This window comes from Saprolegnia diclina (genome assembly GCF_000281045.1).
Source record: "Saprolegnia diclina VS20 unplaced genomic scaffold supercont1.91, whole genome shotgun sequence".
Classification (NCBI taxonomy): Eukaryota; Oomycota; class Saprolegniomycetes; order Saprolegniales; family Saprolegniaceae; genus Saprolegnia; species Saprolegnia diclina.
This window is the reverse complement of record NW_008246158.1, coordinates 154,509-168,418: the sequence shown is the minus strand read 5'-3', so window position 1 is coordinate 168,418 and position 13,910 is coordinate 154,509. Positions and strand designations below refer to the sequence as shown.

The 13,910-nt window shown below is 58.1% G+C and overlaps 8 protein-coding genes across 8 annotated transcripts; 4 read left to right on the top strand and 4 right to left on the bottom strand.

Moving 5' to 3' along the window:
• Window positions 1–578: 578 nt before the first annotated feature.
• Window positions 579–2,113, top strand: SDRG_15432 (hypothetical protein; the record flags this gene model as incomplete). The annotated part of the gene is made up of 1 exon (XM_008621603.1): window positions 579–2,113. One exon carries the CDS (start codon window positions 579–581, stop codon window positions 2,013–2,015), a length of 1,437 nt encoding a protein of 478 aa, XP_008619825.1. The 3' UTR covers window positions 2,016–2,113.
• A 410-nt stretch (window positions 2,114–2,523) lies between these two features.
• On the bottom strand, window positions 2,524–3,704 carry SDRG_15431 (hypothetical protein; the record flags this gene model as incomplete). Its single annotated transcript, XM_008621602.1, has 2 exons — window positions 2,524–2,586; window positions 2,763–3,704. The coding sequence occupies 2 exons, from the start codon at window positions 3,702–3,704 to the stop codon at window positions 2,524–2,526; spliced, it is 1,005 nt and encodes a 334-aa protein (XP_008619824.1).
• Window positions 3,705–3,852: 148 nt separating this feature from the next.
• SDRG_15430 (hypothetical protein) lies at window positions 3,853–4,267 on the bottom strand (the record flags this gene model as incomplete). The annotated part of the gene is made up of 1 exon (XM_008621601.1): window positions 3,853–4,267. The coding sequence occupies exon 1, from the start codon at window positions 4,261–4,263 to the stop codon at window positions 3,853–3,855; it is 411 nt and encodes a 136-aa protein (XP_008619823.1). The 5' UTR covers window positions 4,264–4,267.
• Window positions 4,268–4,374: 107 nt separating this feature from the next.
• Window positions 4,375–5,897, bottom strand: SDRG_15429 (hypothetical protein; the record flags this gene model as incomplete). The annotated part of the gene is made up of 1 exon (XM_008621600.1): window positions 4,375–5,897. One exon carries the CDS (start codon window positions 5,895–5,897, stop codon window positions 4,431–4,433), a length of 1,467 nt encoding a protein of 488 aa, XP_008619822.1. The 3' UTR covers window positions 4,375–4,430.
• A 248-nt stretch (window positions 5,898–6,145) lies between these two features.
• Window positions 6,146–7,624, bottom strand: SDRG_15428 (hypothetical protein; the record flags this gene model as incomplete). Its single annotated transcript, XM_008621599.1, has 1 exon — window positions 6,146–7,624. One exon carries the CDS (start codon window positions 7,622–7,624, stop codon window positions 6,506–6,508), a length of 1,119 nt encoding a protein of 372 aa, XP_008619821.1. The 3' UTR covers window positions 6,146–6,505.
• Window positions 7,625–7,916: 292 nt separating this feature from the next.
• Window positions 7,917–9,695, top strand: SDRG_15427 (hypothetical protein). Its single transcript, XM_008621598.1, has 11 exons — window positions 7,917–7,956; window positions 8,003–8,104; window positions 8,157–8,401; window positions 8,451–8,546; window positions 8,587–8,685; window positions 8,736–8,834; window positions 8,886–8,984; window positions 9,039–9,137; window positions 9,183–9,281; window positions 9,328–9,426; window positions 9,479–9,695. The coding sequence occupies exons 3-11, from the start codon at window positions 8,324–8,326 to the stop codon at window positions 9,662–9,664; spliced, it is 954 nt and encodes a 317-aa protein (XP_008619820.1). The 5' UTR covers window positions 7,917–7,956; window positions 8,003–8,104; window positions 8,157–8,323; the 3' UTR covers window positions 9,665–9,695.
• A 727-nt stretch (window positions 9,696–10,422) lies between these two features.
• Window positions 10,423–12,045, top strand: SDRG_15426 (hypothetical protein; the record flags this gene model as incomplete). The annotated part of the gene is made up of 2 exons (XM_008621597.1): window positions 10,423–10,882; window positions 10,934–12,045. 2 exons carry the CDS (start codon window positions 10,423–10,425, stop codon window positions 12,043–12,045), a joined length of 1,572 nt encoding a protein of 523 aa, XP_008619819.1.
• A 390-nt stretch (window positions 12,046–12,435) lies between these two features.
• On the top strand, window positions 12,436–13,863 carry SDRG_15425 (hypothetical protein). The gene has a single exon (XM_008621596.1). The coding sequence runs from the start codon at window positions 12,455–12,457 to the stop codon at window positions 13,706–13,708; it is 1,254 nt and encodes a 417-aa protein (XP_008619818.1). The 5' UTR covers window positions 12,436–12,454; the 3' UTR covers window positions 13,709–13,863.
• The last annotated feature ends 47 nt before the right edge of the window (window positions 13,864–13,910 follow it).

The following is a 13,910-nucleotide window of genomic DNA, read 5'->3' as shown; positions in this document are numbered from 1 at the left end:
AGCGAAGCGCTGGACGCATTTCTGCGGTGGCTCTTTGGCTTGCACCGGCTCCACTCTGTCACTGTCTACGACATTTTCGTGTACGGCCAGTCGCTATCACTGCGACAGATAGCCGCGCGCCATTGGACCCTCCGCACAAGCTTCTTGAGCACCGCTCTCAACGGGAGGCCATGCGGGGTATTGCAAGATACGTCGACGCCAAAGCCCAACACTGTCGACGAGATCATGTTCTGGGCACTCGCTCGCGCCGTCTCGCACTTGGTCAACACCACGGTCGAGGTGTCGATCGACTTTTGCGCAGAAAAGCTCGAGGACGTGACGCGCCAAGCTGAAGCGAGATACGGCGTTCGAATGACGCATCGATCGGCTACGGAGTACGGTCTCCATAGCCCCACGAACTAAAACATACGAATACACGCATGGGCTTTTTTATTGACCCATGCACACGTTAAACATGAGTTTGCATATACTGTACATACACCTGAAAACTCAACTACCGAAAACTGTGAAAAGCCAATAGCCGGCAATTGAAGCAGTGCAATTATCCGGATGCCTCCGCATATCATCACAAATTGACGATGGCTGTCGCCGACGTTGTCGTCCTTGCGGCAACCGCGATCGTGCCCTACGTGGCATCGCCGTACGACGTCCGCGCCTTGCTCGTAGCGCTGCCAGCAAACATGCGGAGTGGGCCACTGGCAGCCCTCCTAACGCTTCTGCAGTCGCCTGCGGCCTTTCTCGAGCAGTGGCCGGTTGTCTGCCTCGAGGACGTTGCGCTGCGCTACCGTCCGTTGGCGCTATTGGCGCTGCCGGTGCTGCCGTCTATTGTCATCCGGCGCTTCCGCGACCTCCCGATCGTGGGCCGTCGCGAGCTCGTCGCCTTTCTGACAGCATGGCCGATCACGTCGATTCAAGTCTCCAACGACGACGACGGCGACTGGGACGTTGACCTTTTCGCAGCGGCGCTGCCACGCTGCGCACGCCTCGCGCACATTGGCGTCTCGATCAGCATGTTTGCCAGACTCCGCCGCTGGCTACCGCCGAGCGTGCGTCGGGTCACGCTCGCGCGGGACCCGTGGGACAGTACGGTCGACTACACGGATGCTGTCGACATGACACCGCTGCTCACGTGGCCCCAGACTGCAACGCTTACTCATCTGTGTCTGGACTGCGTCGGGTATTTCGAAAATGCGCTCGTCGCCAATGCACTGGCGACCGCACCGTCGCTCCAGTGTCTCGACCTCCGCAGTATGGAGCTTGATGGGTCGGACATCGTCGCTCTTGTCGACGTACTTGTAGCCGCCAAGATGACGTTGCCGCATGTGACCGAGCTGCGCCTGGACGGTGTGGACGAGTTGTCGGTTGCAAAATTGCTGTCGCTCATCGATGGACGCCGCTTGACGCGCCTCGACGTCCATTATGGGGAAAATCTCAGCTTCCTCATCGCGCTGCTGCCAACGCTGCCGGCCCTCGAGACGCTCTGCTTTGGCTATGGCATGCTCGATTTCTTGCCCGCTCCCACTGCCCACAAATGCCTCCGCCACGTATCCTTCGACACTTTTATGCTGGCGACCGAGGATGTCTCGTTGCTTCTGGACTGGACGTGTGGCCTCTCGCGTCTGGAGCGCATCTCGTTTTGTAATTTCACGTTGGGCGAAGGCCCGCGCGCGTCGATGCAGCGAGCGCTGTGCCATTGGTTCAATCGTGCGAGCGTCACGTACGTGCGATTGGAGCGCTGCGACCTTGACGAGGACGCGGCGGCTGACGTTGCGAGCGCACTCAGCTCTCGTACGTCGCCCTTGGCGCTGGACCTCGTGCAAAATGGCTTGCTGGGCCAGCGGGAAGTGCGCTGCCTCTTCGACGCACTGGCACCGCTTCCTACGAGCACGCTGCGAGCGAGCATCGTCGCGGAGCATCGCGATGAGATCGTGTCGTATGCGCGCCAGCGTGGCTTGATGGTCGACGACAGCGGTGATGGCGAGTATACTTTCTGTAGCGTTGGTCGGGTCCTGTAACATGACGTCCATGTATTCCTGCGTCGCCAAGTATGCAGCGTTGCCAAGTGTCTTCGCTTCTCGTCGAGCGCTGTACTGTAGCGATGGGGTATGTAGCTAACGGATAGAGATAGGATAGAGGAAGGACATTATCAAGTTGGCAGCGTCGGAGCTTTGCATGGAGATGATGAAGACATACTAGACAGCAGAACGCTTTGCCACGAGTCGATTTTGCTCCTTCCTGGTTTTGTGCGGAGACGGTGCACAAAAAATGAATGGTACCTCTGCTCGGGTTCGAAGTGGTGCCAGCAGAGAAGCACCGACGTCAGCAAACTCACTGCGTCGTCGTCGACGTTGCAGCTGCTACAGAGCACGTCATTGATTCCAGTGGTGTTAACCCAGTGGTACACGGGTATGTGCTGTCCTTGGAGCAGCATCACGCCGCAGTGAACCGTGCGAAGCTCTAGCAAATTGCACATCCATCGAAGTAGGCGCCGAACGCAGCGTCCGAGAAGCTGACGTTCACAGGCTAGAGCACACGCAGACACTGCGGCGCCTTTGGTGACACGGTTGGCATGCTCTGCGGCGGACTCTAGACCAATCGTCGACGTTGGGCATCGCGGGTAGGATGGTTATGAGAGTTGTCTCTCGGGTGGACTGCAAAGATCATGAGCATCGTGTCGAAAGCTTTGTCTCGATCTGCAAGCGATGAAAAATAATGTCATTTGTGCGATTTCAACGCATTGTTTTAGCGACGATGTGGGCTACGAGATCGTACTCGTTGTACTCTCGCGGCAGCATGGCGACGCCAAAGTCCATCCAAGCTCGACGAGCGGCTTCATTGTACGTGTCGGTGTTGATGTCTGTCGCGAGGCGGACCACCGTGGTGTGAACAACGCGAGATAGCGCTCGGACGAGGGCCTCGACCGTGTCAGGATGGATCGCGAGCCCCTGGAGCGACGGTGGCGACACCAGCGCCTGTCCGTCCTGGATCAATGCACAGGAGCCGGCTGTGACGAGCCAATGATGCCGCATCATCTGTTGCAGCGAGAACCACTTGCCATTCAGAGAGAGGCCGCGGAAGACGGCCGCTTGCAGCTGCTGCAAGCCTGAGGTCCACTTCAAAAGCGCGTTGAATGCCTTGTCCGAGAGCTGGACATGATTGAGCGCTAGCTTGCGCAGACGCGATGCGCCAAGCGTGTCTGGCGCCTCATGAAGCATACCGAAACCGAGCAAGAGTTCTTGGAGGTGAGGCATCGACGGCAGCAAATGTAGGACCCAGGTCAGGTCTTTAACGCTCGCCTCAACCTTGAGCCGCGTCAGATGATGGAGACTCAACCGCGCGACAAGCAGCTTGGCATCGTTGGTTGGCACCCGTCGAACGCCAAATCTCGTCACATGCGACAGCGGCTTGGTGCTGGCAATGAGCGCTTTGACGAGCTCGTGCGACGAAGTCATCTCGAGCGTCGTCACGGAGAGAGCCGATGCCAGCACGTCGGCGACTGCCGCCGCATCGTCCTTGGCGAGCTTACATGAAAAGTTGATGTGTTTCTTGAGACGACCATTCCCAAGCCATTGCTGCAAAGACGGTGCGAGGTTGGATTCGACAAGGATGTCACCGTCGTCGTTGCTGTCAACGAACATTACATGGCGAAGACTCGGCGGTAGAAAGGGCAGCACCGTCGCAAAGGCGGCGACATCAAAATGCATGAAGTCAAGGTGCGTGCAGTGCAAAGTCCAGCTGGAGACGGCCGTCGCGTCGTCGCTGTTGAGACTCGCTTCTGCTGCACACCGTGGGTGGTGTCGTTGAGCTTCAACTTGAACTGCAAGCAGAGCTGCAAGCACGTGCTTTCTCGGATCACGGGCAGAACCCGCAACAGTCGCGGTTGACGCATTGGTCCAGATGCGTGATCTTGGTCGGCCAAGCTGCCGTGAACGCGCTAAGGCTGTCGTAACGACCAGCGAGTGCGCCCTGAAGCGTCTCGCAGAGGGAAACATGGATTGCTGGCAGCGCTGGCAGAGCGGCCAAGGCGAGGTCCATGTCCTCTGCGCCGACAAGGTCGAAGACGATGACCGGCCACTGCTTCATGACCGTCGACGACGTCGTCAAGAGCTCCAGGAGCGCTGCCAGTGGCCCATCAAGCGACGGCATGGCGCGCAGAAAGGCGACAGCGTCAAGAAGCGAGCCCAAGCAATGGATGACTCCGACGCGGACGTGGTCCAAGGCCAAGGCGTCCGAAGGCGCATGGCAAGCCCGCTTGGCTGCCATGTTGCACTTTCCGGATAACTGTGCACATCGGGCCCTGCTTCACAGTTCGCGCTGTTGGCGCATTGACGTTCCAAGTGCCGGGTGTGCCAGGCGAGCTTTTGAGAGGTCCGATGCAAGGATATACCATTATTGCTATAACGTTATTTAGATTGTGCAAATTCTTAGTTTTAGCGACAATAATCTGGGCTACAGAGATCGTACTCGCTGCCGTCGCGAGGAAGTATCGCGACGCCAAAGTCCAGCCAGGCATCGCGAGCGACTTGCTTGAACGTCTCGGCTTTCACGTTCATTGCCAAGCGCAACGTGGTGTTGATAACGTGTGACAGAGCTCGAACAAGAGCGCTGACCGTCACACCACTTATCGCATGGCCTTCGCGCGACGGCGCCAACATGGTCTGGCCGCTGACGAGGCTCAAGCTGTCGATGCCGGCGGCGACGACCCATTGACCCGGCGTCATTAGTTGCAGCGAAAACCGCTGTCGATTCAGAGAGATGCCGCGGAAGATGGCCGATCGCAGCTGCTGCAAGCCAGAGGTCCACTGGAAGAGCGCGTCAAACGCTTGGTCGGACACGTCAACGCCGCTCAGTGCCAGCTTGCGCAGACGTGGAGTCGCTTCGCTTAGCGCGTCTGGTATCTCGTGCAGTTGACCATAGCCAAGCGCAAGCTCCTCGAGGTGCGGCATCGACGCAAGCAGCGGTAGGACCCAGCCGAGGTCACTCACGGCCTCGATCTCGAGCCGCGTGAGGCTGGTGAGATGCAGGCGTGTCACAAGGAGCATTGCATTTCGGACTGACGCTTGATGGAGCAGAAAGCTTGTCACATGCAAACGTGGCGTGGTGCTGGCAAGAAGCGCCTGAACGAGTTGGTGCGACTCGTCTATCTCGAGGGTTGCCATCGACGACGTCAATGCAAGTACGTTAGCAATCGCAGCCGCCTCGGCCTTGCCCAGCTTAGCATCAAAGCTGACGTGCTTGTTGTTGTTCTTGCCATTCTCAAGCCACTGCAGCAAAGACGGAGCGAGGTTCGAACCGCCATTCTCATGATCATCATCATCGTCGTTGTCGTTGTCGTCGTCCCTCGGTGGGGCAAAAGGGTCGTCGCCGCAGCCAGTCAACAGTACATGACGGAGGCTTGACGGCAGAAACGGCAATAGCTCTGCAAAGGCGTCCACGTGAACACACATGTAGTCGAGATGCGTGCAGTGCGTGACAAAGCATCTTACGTCGTCGACGTCGTCGGCGTCAATGTCGTGGTCGAGATGCGTGACCTTGGTCGGCCACGCCGCTGTGAACGCGGCCAGATCTGGAAAGCGACCGGTGAGCGCCCGCTCAAGCGCCTCGTAGGACGAAATGCGAATCGCCGGCAGCGCTGCGAGTGCGTCAAGTGCGAGGTCCAAGCACCGCGCGTCGACTCTCTCCAGAATCATCGCGGGCCAATGGCCGAGGACCGTCGGTGACGACGTCGAGAGAAGTGCTAGCAGCGCTGTGAGCGGTGCTGAGAGCAACGGCGCGGGTATAGCACGTAGAAAGGCGACGACGTCCTGCGGCGAGGAAATGCACTGGACGATCAAGTGGACAATGTGGTCCACGGCCATGACCGATGCGGGCGCCAGATGGCGGCGCTTGGCGTTCATCAAGGACAGCGAAGAGCCTCCAATACGGTGCATTCGTTGGTGGCCATCGCGTTTCAAAATGGCGGCGGCAGGTTATTTCAATTCGATCTTGCGTCCGGCAATAGTCGAGACAAGTGACTACTTGTAGTATAGAATAACATTAGAAATATGAGATCTGATTGGGCAAGGCCACGTTTCGAATGTCTGGAGGGTGAGGTACAGTATATTTGGACGTACATTGTACATAGTAGAATCACGGATGTATGATTCGCACAATTCGTTCTGAAATTTTATTGTGGGCTTTTAAAGATATAGACAAGTCCGAAATCTGTCGGACGCGTATCAACACGGATCGACCGCTCGTCGGCAAGGGTACGGACGAGGAAGATGTCATTGTCATCGATGCTGAACTGCAGCGTCGTGGCCGTCGATGCCGCCAGCGCACTGAGCAGGTACAAGTAGTCGAGAGACCCCAATTCGTTCTCCGAGAGGTCCATATCCAGCGGGCCTCCGTACGACAGCCTGTCTCTTAGCACCGACACGACCGCACGCACACCGGCCCGTCCCATGTTGCAGTCCTGTAGCGTGACGAGCGGAGCACTTAGTGTAAGGACCCAGTACTCCACAGCCTACAAAGCAAGCTCTGGGTGCTCGTCAAACAAGTGCATCCCGTCCAGGTGGATCATTTCGAGTTGTTGGAGCTGCAGCGTCCAGCGCAAAATCGTGGCAACGGCCTCGGTCGAGAGCTGCATCGCCCGCAGCGTGAGTCGAGCGAGGCGGCCACTTGGTGGCGGTAGCGTCGCTGGCATCGCATCGAGCGAGCCGTCGCAGAGACTTAATTTGTGCAGCTGAGACATGTGCGGTAGCGCCTCCAAGACGCAGCTCATATCATCCGTAGCAAAAATGTCCAAGCGCGTCAGTCGACCGAGGTCGAGGAGCGCGACGAGGCCAGCAACGTCCGACGACGTGAGAAGATGGCCAAGCGTGATCTCTTGCCAGTGGTACAATGGCTTGCCTGCAGCGACAAGGGCTCGGACGATGGCCTCCGACTCGTCTAAATCAATGTGCGTCACCGACGTGGCGGTCGCCAGCGCCGCTGCAAAGCTCGTCGCGCCGTCCGCCTCGTCGATGCGCAACAGACGTAGGTTCCTCACGCGTCCTTGCGCCAGCCACGGAAGCAATGGCGCAGCGGCCGCATACGTCGGTGCGACGTCGCCGGGCTCGAGCCGCACGCAGTGCACACGGGGCCCGAGGTGGGGCAGCAGCGCGCCATAGACGTCGAGCGTAGCTTCCAATCGCTCCAGGTGCGAGCAGCGAGGTAGAATACGCAGCATGTCCTCAATGCTCTGGTCGTCGACGCATTCGTGGATGGCCACAATCTTGGACGCATGCGCGCTCAGAAAGGCCTCGAGGTCGCGGAACCGACCTTGGAGGCGATCAACAAAGAGCGTCCGCTCGCGGATCTCAAGCGCTGGGAGCGCTGGGAGCGCGACGAAGGCGAGCTCGACAGACGCGGCCTCGAGCCTCTCGATGCAGATCGTGGGCCATTGGTCGACAGCGGCCGGCGACGTCGCCAAGAGCTCCTTGGTCGCCGCCAGTGGCGCGCTCATTGTCGCTGCTGGCAGGGCCTGTAGCAAGGCCAGTGCGTCGTCCCAAGCGTCCAGGTACTGTAGGAGCGAGATGGCCGTCACGTCCAGCACCATGGCGGCGGCGGCGGCGGCGTGGACTCGCTTGCGCTTCATCGCCATGCTTTTTTGTGTTTGTTAAAACTGTGTTTTGGAATGGCTGCAGGTGATTGGTCCATAAGATCGTGATGTGATTGGTCCACAGGTTTATGCTGCTGCCAAGACAGTGCATGGCGGCCACAGTGGAGCTCTGCACCGACGCCACGGTCGCAGTGTCCCTACCACAGAGACATATTTAAATGAGAGGAAGCGTGTGGATAAGTCATTGGTCGTCGGCTTGCAGGCGATGTGTTCTGCTCGACGAGGACCCGGATCCCAATCATCCGGATAAACAAATGGTTAACCGGACTATCATTTTCACCACTTTTGTCGGAAGCTCGACAGGCCGCATGGGCGTGCGTGACCGAGGACGGCGAATACCTCTCTGACGCGAGCGCGTAGAACGCATCCGGATCCGACTTGTGGTGGGCAGCCTATCACGGCAAAGAGGCTGACGTGGCAAGCCTCCTGCGCGGCGGCGCCGACCGCAACTACCTCAACATGGTACGCGCAACTACTAGTACAGCTGGTCTCGATATCCGTGCTCGCCTTGTAGCAACGACAATCGCCACTGTGGATCGCAACCGATCGAGGCCACGAAAGCGCGATGCGCTGCCTCCTCGACGCTGGCGCGGACGTCAACCTCGGCGACGAAGTATACATATCTTGGTCGCAGCCGCCTTCCCGATGCCTTGGCCATAGGACACCCGGACGCCATTGTTCATGGCCTGCCACAACGGCCGTGAAGCGCTGGTGCGGCGGCTTCTCGGTGCCAACGCCAACGTCCACATTAGCAATAACGTACGTCGCATGATGTACTCGATCGTCGACTATGGTTGCTACGCGTTAGTTTGGCCAATCGCCGCTGTGGGTGGCCGCCAGCAAGAGTGACGTCATCGTACAATTGCTTCTCAGCGCGGGGGCTAATATCCACCAAAGCGCCTTGGTACGTCCAACAGGCTAGGATTTTGCCTACATCTTCTCAGAACGAGTGGACACCGCTGTACCATGCGGCGGCGGGTGGACGCGAGGCCATAGTCAAACGTCTACTGGAAGTGGGGGCTAACGTCGATCAAAGCACCAACGTACCGTCCGGCGTCCTCATCTATACGACAATAATGGACACTTTGGCTAGTTACGAGAGACACCGCTGTACGCGGCGTCGGTCCGCAAGTTTGAGAGCGTCGTCCAGCGCCTGCTTCTTGCCAACGCCAGTGTCAACCTGTGCCAACACGTTTGTCTTTGGATACTCTGTTTTCTACAGTGTTTGATGTACTGGATGTAGGAAGGCGAAACCCCGCTGTATGCAGCGTCCGAGTACGGGTGCGACGCCGTGGTTCAACACCTGTTGAAGGCGCGCGCCGACGTCAATTTAGCCAATCGCGTACGTCTCGGCTGCCGCCTTTTGCTCGCTAATCTTGGTGAACTATAACTCTAGTTGGGAAAATCGCCGCTGTTTATAGCCTCCGAGTACGGACACGATGTTGTCGTGCGCCGCTTGCTCGCGGCGGGGGCTTGTGTCAACCAAGTCGATACGGTAGTATCCAGTGGATAGAACGATGAATGGTGATTTGTACCCTAGCTTGGCCGGGCACCGCTCTGGATCGCCGCCCAAAAAGGTCGAGACTTGGTGCTTCATTTGCTCGTGGCCAAAAAAGCAATGCTCGACCACGGCGACAACGTAGGTATAGGGTTCCATGACTTGAGGTTCAGAATTGGACTCATAGGACGGCCAAACCCCACTCTCAATCGCTGCGGAGAAGGGGCATTTGGACGTGGTCGCGTTTCTCATTGGCGAAGGCGCCAACATCGACGCCGCCATGACGGTACATATATATTTGGGATGAATCGGTGAAAAGAGAGAAAATATTCATGTAGGACGCAGCGACGCCGCTTTTTCTGGCCAAAAAAAATGGGCATGCAAAAGTGGTTGCGTTCATTATAGAGGCCAAGAAGCGGCCTCGCACCACCATCACCAACAATTACACTACGAATGGCGTCGTCTTTAACGGCAACCACGCGACCAACCATGGGCCCGTGACGCAGCACCGCAAAGCTCCTTAGATACGATAACGACGCCGTACATATATGCTACTAGTACACATTGTATCGGGGTTGCTCATTCCACGAAGCTGCAGCAAGCTGTTGCGCTCCCCCAATGCAAAACCTTAACCAAAGAGCTCGACCAAAACCTGCCCCAAGAAAACACGAGGTTAACCCTAGTCACTGATTGACGCGTACACCACGTCTCTAGTCCAGCAAGGCATACCTTGAGACGCAAGTTTGCGTTAAACTTGGAATACCACTCATCGGCTAGCGGCTAGCGGTGTTGAAGTGGGTTAGACTCCCATCAGTGCCCCACCACTGTATGCGACCAACGGTCCAAAGTTTCAACATCGTGTATGCCCCGCTGGCAGGAGGGACAGGTACCATCGTACTCGAGCTTTGTGAGAAGAGATGCCGCACGACTCGATTTTGCGCGGAATGAGACCGTTGGCGTTTTGAAATAGCACCGAATGTGGTTGGCAAATGCACTCGACTCGCCACAGGTAGCGTTTCTTCTGCGCGCATTCTTTGGTGGCGTTCGTGCGATGGTCAGCAAGATCCGAACCTGAACCGTAAACCTTGGGAACGTGCTTTGACGATGCGAATAAACTGACGACGAGTCGAAACCACTCGGATGCTGCACCGACGATCTCGAGGACATGGACGTCACATTTGTTTTGGCCTTGGATACGATGGTGCAGCTGCAAACGACCCTTCTTCTTCTTCTTGCGCTCGCGTTGCCTCGTGTCTCTGGGCACGGTGTCATTTCGAGTCCGATGGCCGAATTTATACCGGATGTGATGCGAACAACGTATGTGGCCACGATCCAAGCGTTCTTACCTGGCAAGTTTGACGACTCGCCCGCGACCAACGTCGCCAACTTCAACAAGGCGTTTGCTGCCCAGTCGCAGTACAAGACACTTCGTGATTTACTCGACCTGAGCGGCCCAGACTGCGGCAACACGCGGACAAATGTCGCTCCCAAGCCGATTCCTTCCGATGGCATGATGACGTGGCAGAACCCGGACACGGGCGAGGGGTTCATTCCGAGCCACACGGGTCCGTGCGAGATCTGGCTCGACAACAACCGCGTGTTTCAAAACGACAACTGCGCCACCAACTTTCCGACTGCCCCCGCAGCACGACTGCCGGTGGACTATACAAAATGTGGTCCGAACGGGTGCATGTTGCGCTTTTATTGGCTTGCGCTGCACCAGCCCCAGTGGCAAGTCTACAGTACGCGCTCCGTTTCATAAGTGTTGGCGATGAACGTGTGACTCTGAGTAGAAAACTGCGTGCCACTGCAAGGCAACGAGCAGGGATCGACACCCACCGTCGCCCCCGCGCCAGCGACGACACCCACCGTCGCCCCCGCGCCAGCGCCAGCGACGACTTCGTCGTCGACATCGGCCCCATTGAACGGTGGTCAGTGCTCCAACGTGGCGATCGGCGTCGACTACTACGGCAACGACGTCAACAGTCTCTACGTCTCGGGCACCGACCAAGACAAAGTGACGGCCTGTTGCACTGCCTGCACGACCACCATCGGTTGCAACGGCTTCACCATCAACGGCGAGACGTGCTGGCTCAAGAGCAAACTCGTCAATGCGAGCACCTGTCCCAACTGCATTTCGGCGTCCTTCGTCACCTCGACGACAACGCAAGCCCCGCCTCTGAACGGCGGCAAATGCGGGACTGTTCAAGAGCAGGTCGACTACTACGGCAACGACCTCGGCCTTTTCCGCGTCTCGGGCAGCGGCCAGGACAGAGTGACGGCTTGCTGCACTGCCTGTACGACGACCATCGGTTGCAACGGCTTCACAGTCAACGGTGACATGTGCTGGCTCAAGAGCAAACTCGACGTCGCCACCAGTTGCCCCAACTGCCTCTCGGCGGCATTTAGTGGCCCGTCGTACCCGACGCAAGCCCCGCCTCTGAACGGCGGTCAGTGCGCCAACGTTCAAACCGGAATCGACTACTACGGCAACGACCTCGGTAACCTCTACGTCTCGGGCACCGACCAAGACAAGGTGTCGGCGTGCTGCAGTGCCTGTACGCAGAAAATTGATTGCATGGGCTTCACAGTCCACGGTGACATGTGCTGGCTCAAGAGCAAGCTCCTCAACCCGACGCTCTGTCCCGACTGCATTTCGGCGTCGGCGGGCAGCAAGGCGCAGTGCGGCAGCATTGCGAGCAACACCGACTATTATGGCAACGACATTGCCAGCTTCCAAGTCCTCGGCGACGATCTGTCGCAGCGCACGCAGTGCTGCAACGGCTGCGCATCGACAAGCGGGTGCGTCGGGTTCGCGATCAACAGTGGCACGTGCTGGCTCAAGAACAAACTCGGCGACAAGAGCAACTCGCCTGGCGTCGTCTCGGGCAGCTACCCCGCCTAGCGCTTGTCGGCATCGCCGCGTCACGGCCTGACTGACATGTCGCGTACATTTTTTCTAGGTGTATACCATAATAACATATTTGTATCGCAAAAGTCCGAAGGGGCGGTGGCAGTGGTCGCTCGCTTGGCTGTGGGTCCTTCCCCGTATCATTTTCAGTGCTCTAATGACATTGATGACGCTCGGCGCGTCGGCTGGGCCGTGGACACGAACGTGGGAAGGACGTGAAATGACTTTCAATGCTGGTGCTTCACCAAACCTCGGTGCAAAAGTTGGGTTTGATATTGAGATTCAGCTGCCACGAGGCCACATGTTGTTATGTTGCGTCCTTTCTGGCCTACAGACAAGCGGTGTGTAATTGCTGGTCTAAAAACACCATCATTCATGCCAGTCATTGGACCAGCCTGGACCGATGCTTCTAGCACTCGAGACGGTCGAGCACATTGCGTCGTACATACCGTCGTATGCGGCGCTCTCTACCCTTCTCGACGTGCTGCCCGAGCACACGCCGGCAATGCAGTACGTCCGCTCGTGGGGCCAGAACAAGCGCGGCGCCCTCTGGCGCTGCACTTTCTCCAAGTTCACCATGTCCTTGAATGGCTACCACTTGCGCTACCACAACACGGATGCAGCGCCAATCCACACGTACCTCGCGGCCGCCGCACCCTTTGTCCCAGGCGTCTCGGTGACCATCAGCAATCTTGCCGAGTTTACGCAGTACGTCCAGCCCATTTCGCACCTCGTCACGTCGGTGGAGCTCGCGCCGACCATGGACTTTATCGATGCGGCGCAGTCGCCGCCAAATGCCGGTGCAAACCTGCGTGACGCGCTTCTAAAGTGCCCCCGACTGCACACGCTGCGTGTCACGGTCGCCGATTGGGACGACTTTGACGGCGACCTCGCCAACGTCGACACGGTCCTCACTGCGATGGCCCACCTTCCGCGCCTCGTCCATGTCGATGTGGAGGGTTGTGAATTTGCTGTTTCCAAACTCGCTGCCTCTTGCGTTCACAGCCTCATTGCCTGGCTGGCCAACGGCGACGCCAAGTCGCTTCGACTCGTGCACTGCAACCTTGCGATGGACGAGACCGGACGGGACGGTCTCGGGCCCGCGCTCGCTAGTGCGCTATCGCAGTCGAGCTCGCTGGAAGAACTCGAGATCAAGAATACCCCGTTCTTCAACGCGTCGGGTCTCCACGGGCAGCCGCTGCCGCCCACCTTGCGCGTGTTCCGGTGGACCACTTCGGATACGCCGCTCGATGTGTCGTCCGAGACTCTCGCGCGCCACCTCTGTGTCTCGCTAGTGTCGGCGACGCGACTGCAAAGGCTTCGTGTGGCAGCCAACAATGTCTTGTGCCCAAGTACGTTTGTCCAGCAGCTTGCGTCCATCTTGCCGACGATGACGCGCCTTGCGTGTTTGGAGCTCAAAGGCATTGCGGTCGGTGACGCGACGTCACTCATGGCCGTGCTGCCATCGCTGCCCGCCTTGTCGACGCTGCGCTTCAAAATGGCGCTGATCGACGACATCGGCGCGATGGCTCTGTCGGTGGCCCTTCCACGCTGCATGGCGCTGCGTGCCCTTGAGATTCGCGGCGTGTACAACCAAGCGTCGGCGTCGGCACTGCGCACCGCGGTCGCGTCCATGCCGTCGCTCGTTATACGGTGAGCCACGGGCTATTCCAAGGGAAGACGTATTGCGCTCTTCCACCCAATGCATGACGATCGCTAAGGCTGTTATTTTGTCCTCAATAGCCTTTTTTGGGGGAGTTTCGCGTCATAATATTCTTTTTTAGCAACAAGACTCGACACCATGTTTGTCACGACACCGCCGTCGCGTCGCCAGCCCGCCCTCGTCATCGCAGCTCTTG

What these genes read in the sequence shown, in the direction of transcription:
- SDRG_15425 (XM_008621596.1), top strand. Translation starts at nt 12,455, where the DNA reads ATGCTTCTAGCACTCGAGACGGTCGAGCACATTGCGTCGTACATACCG.
- SDRG_15427 (XM_008621598.1), top strand. Translation starts at nt 8,324, where the DNA reads ATGGCCTGCCACAACGGCCGTGAAGCGCTGGTGCGGCGGCTTCTCGGT. An exon ending in ATATCCACCAAAGCGCCTTG is followed by an intron (nt 8,547 to 8,586) that starts GTACGTCCAACA and finishes ACATCTTCTCAG; the next exon opens with AACGAGTGGACACCGCTGTA. An exon ending in TGCTCGACCACGGCGACAAC is followed by an intron (nt 9,282 to 9,327) that starts GTAGGTATAGGG and finishes TTGGACTCATAG; the next exon opens with GACGGCCAAACCCCACTCTC.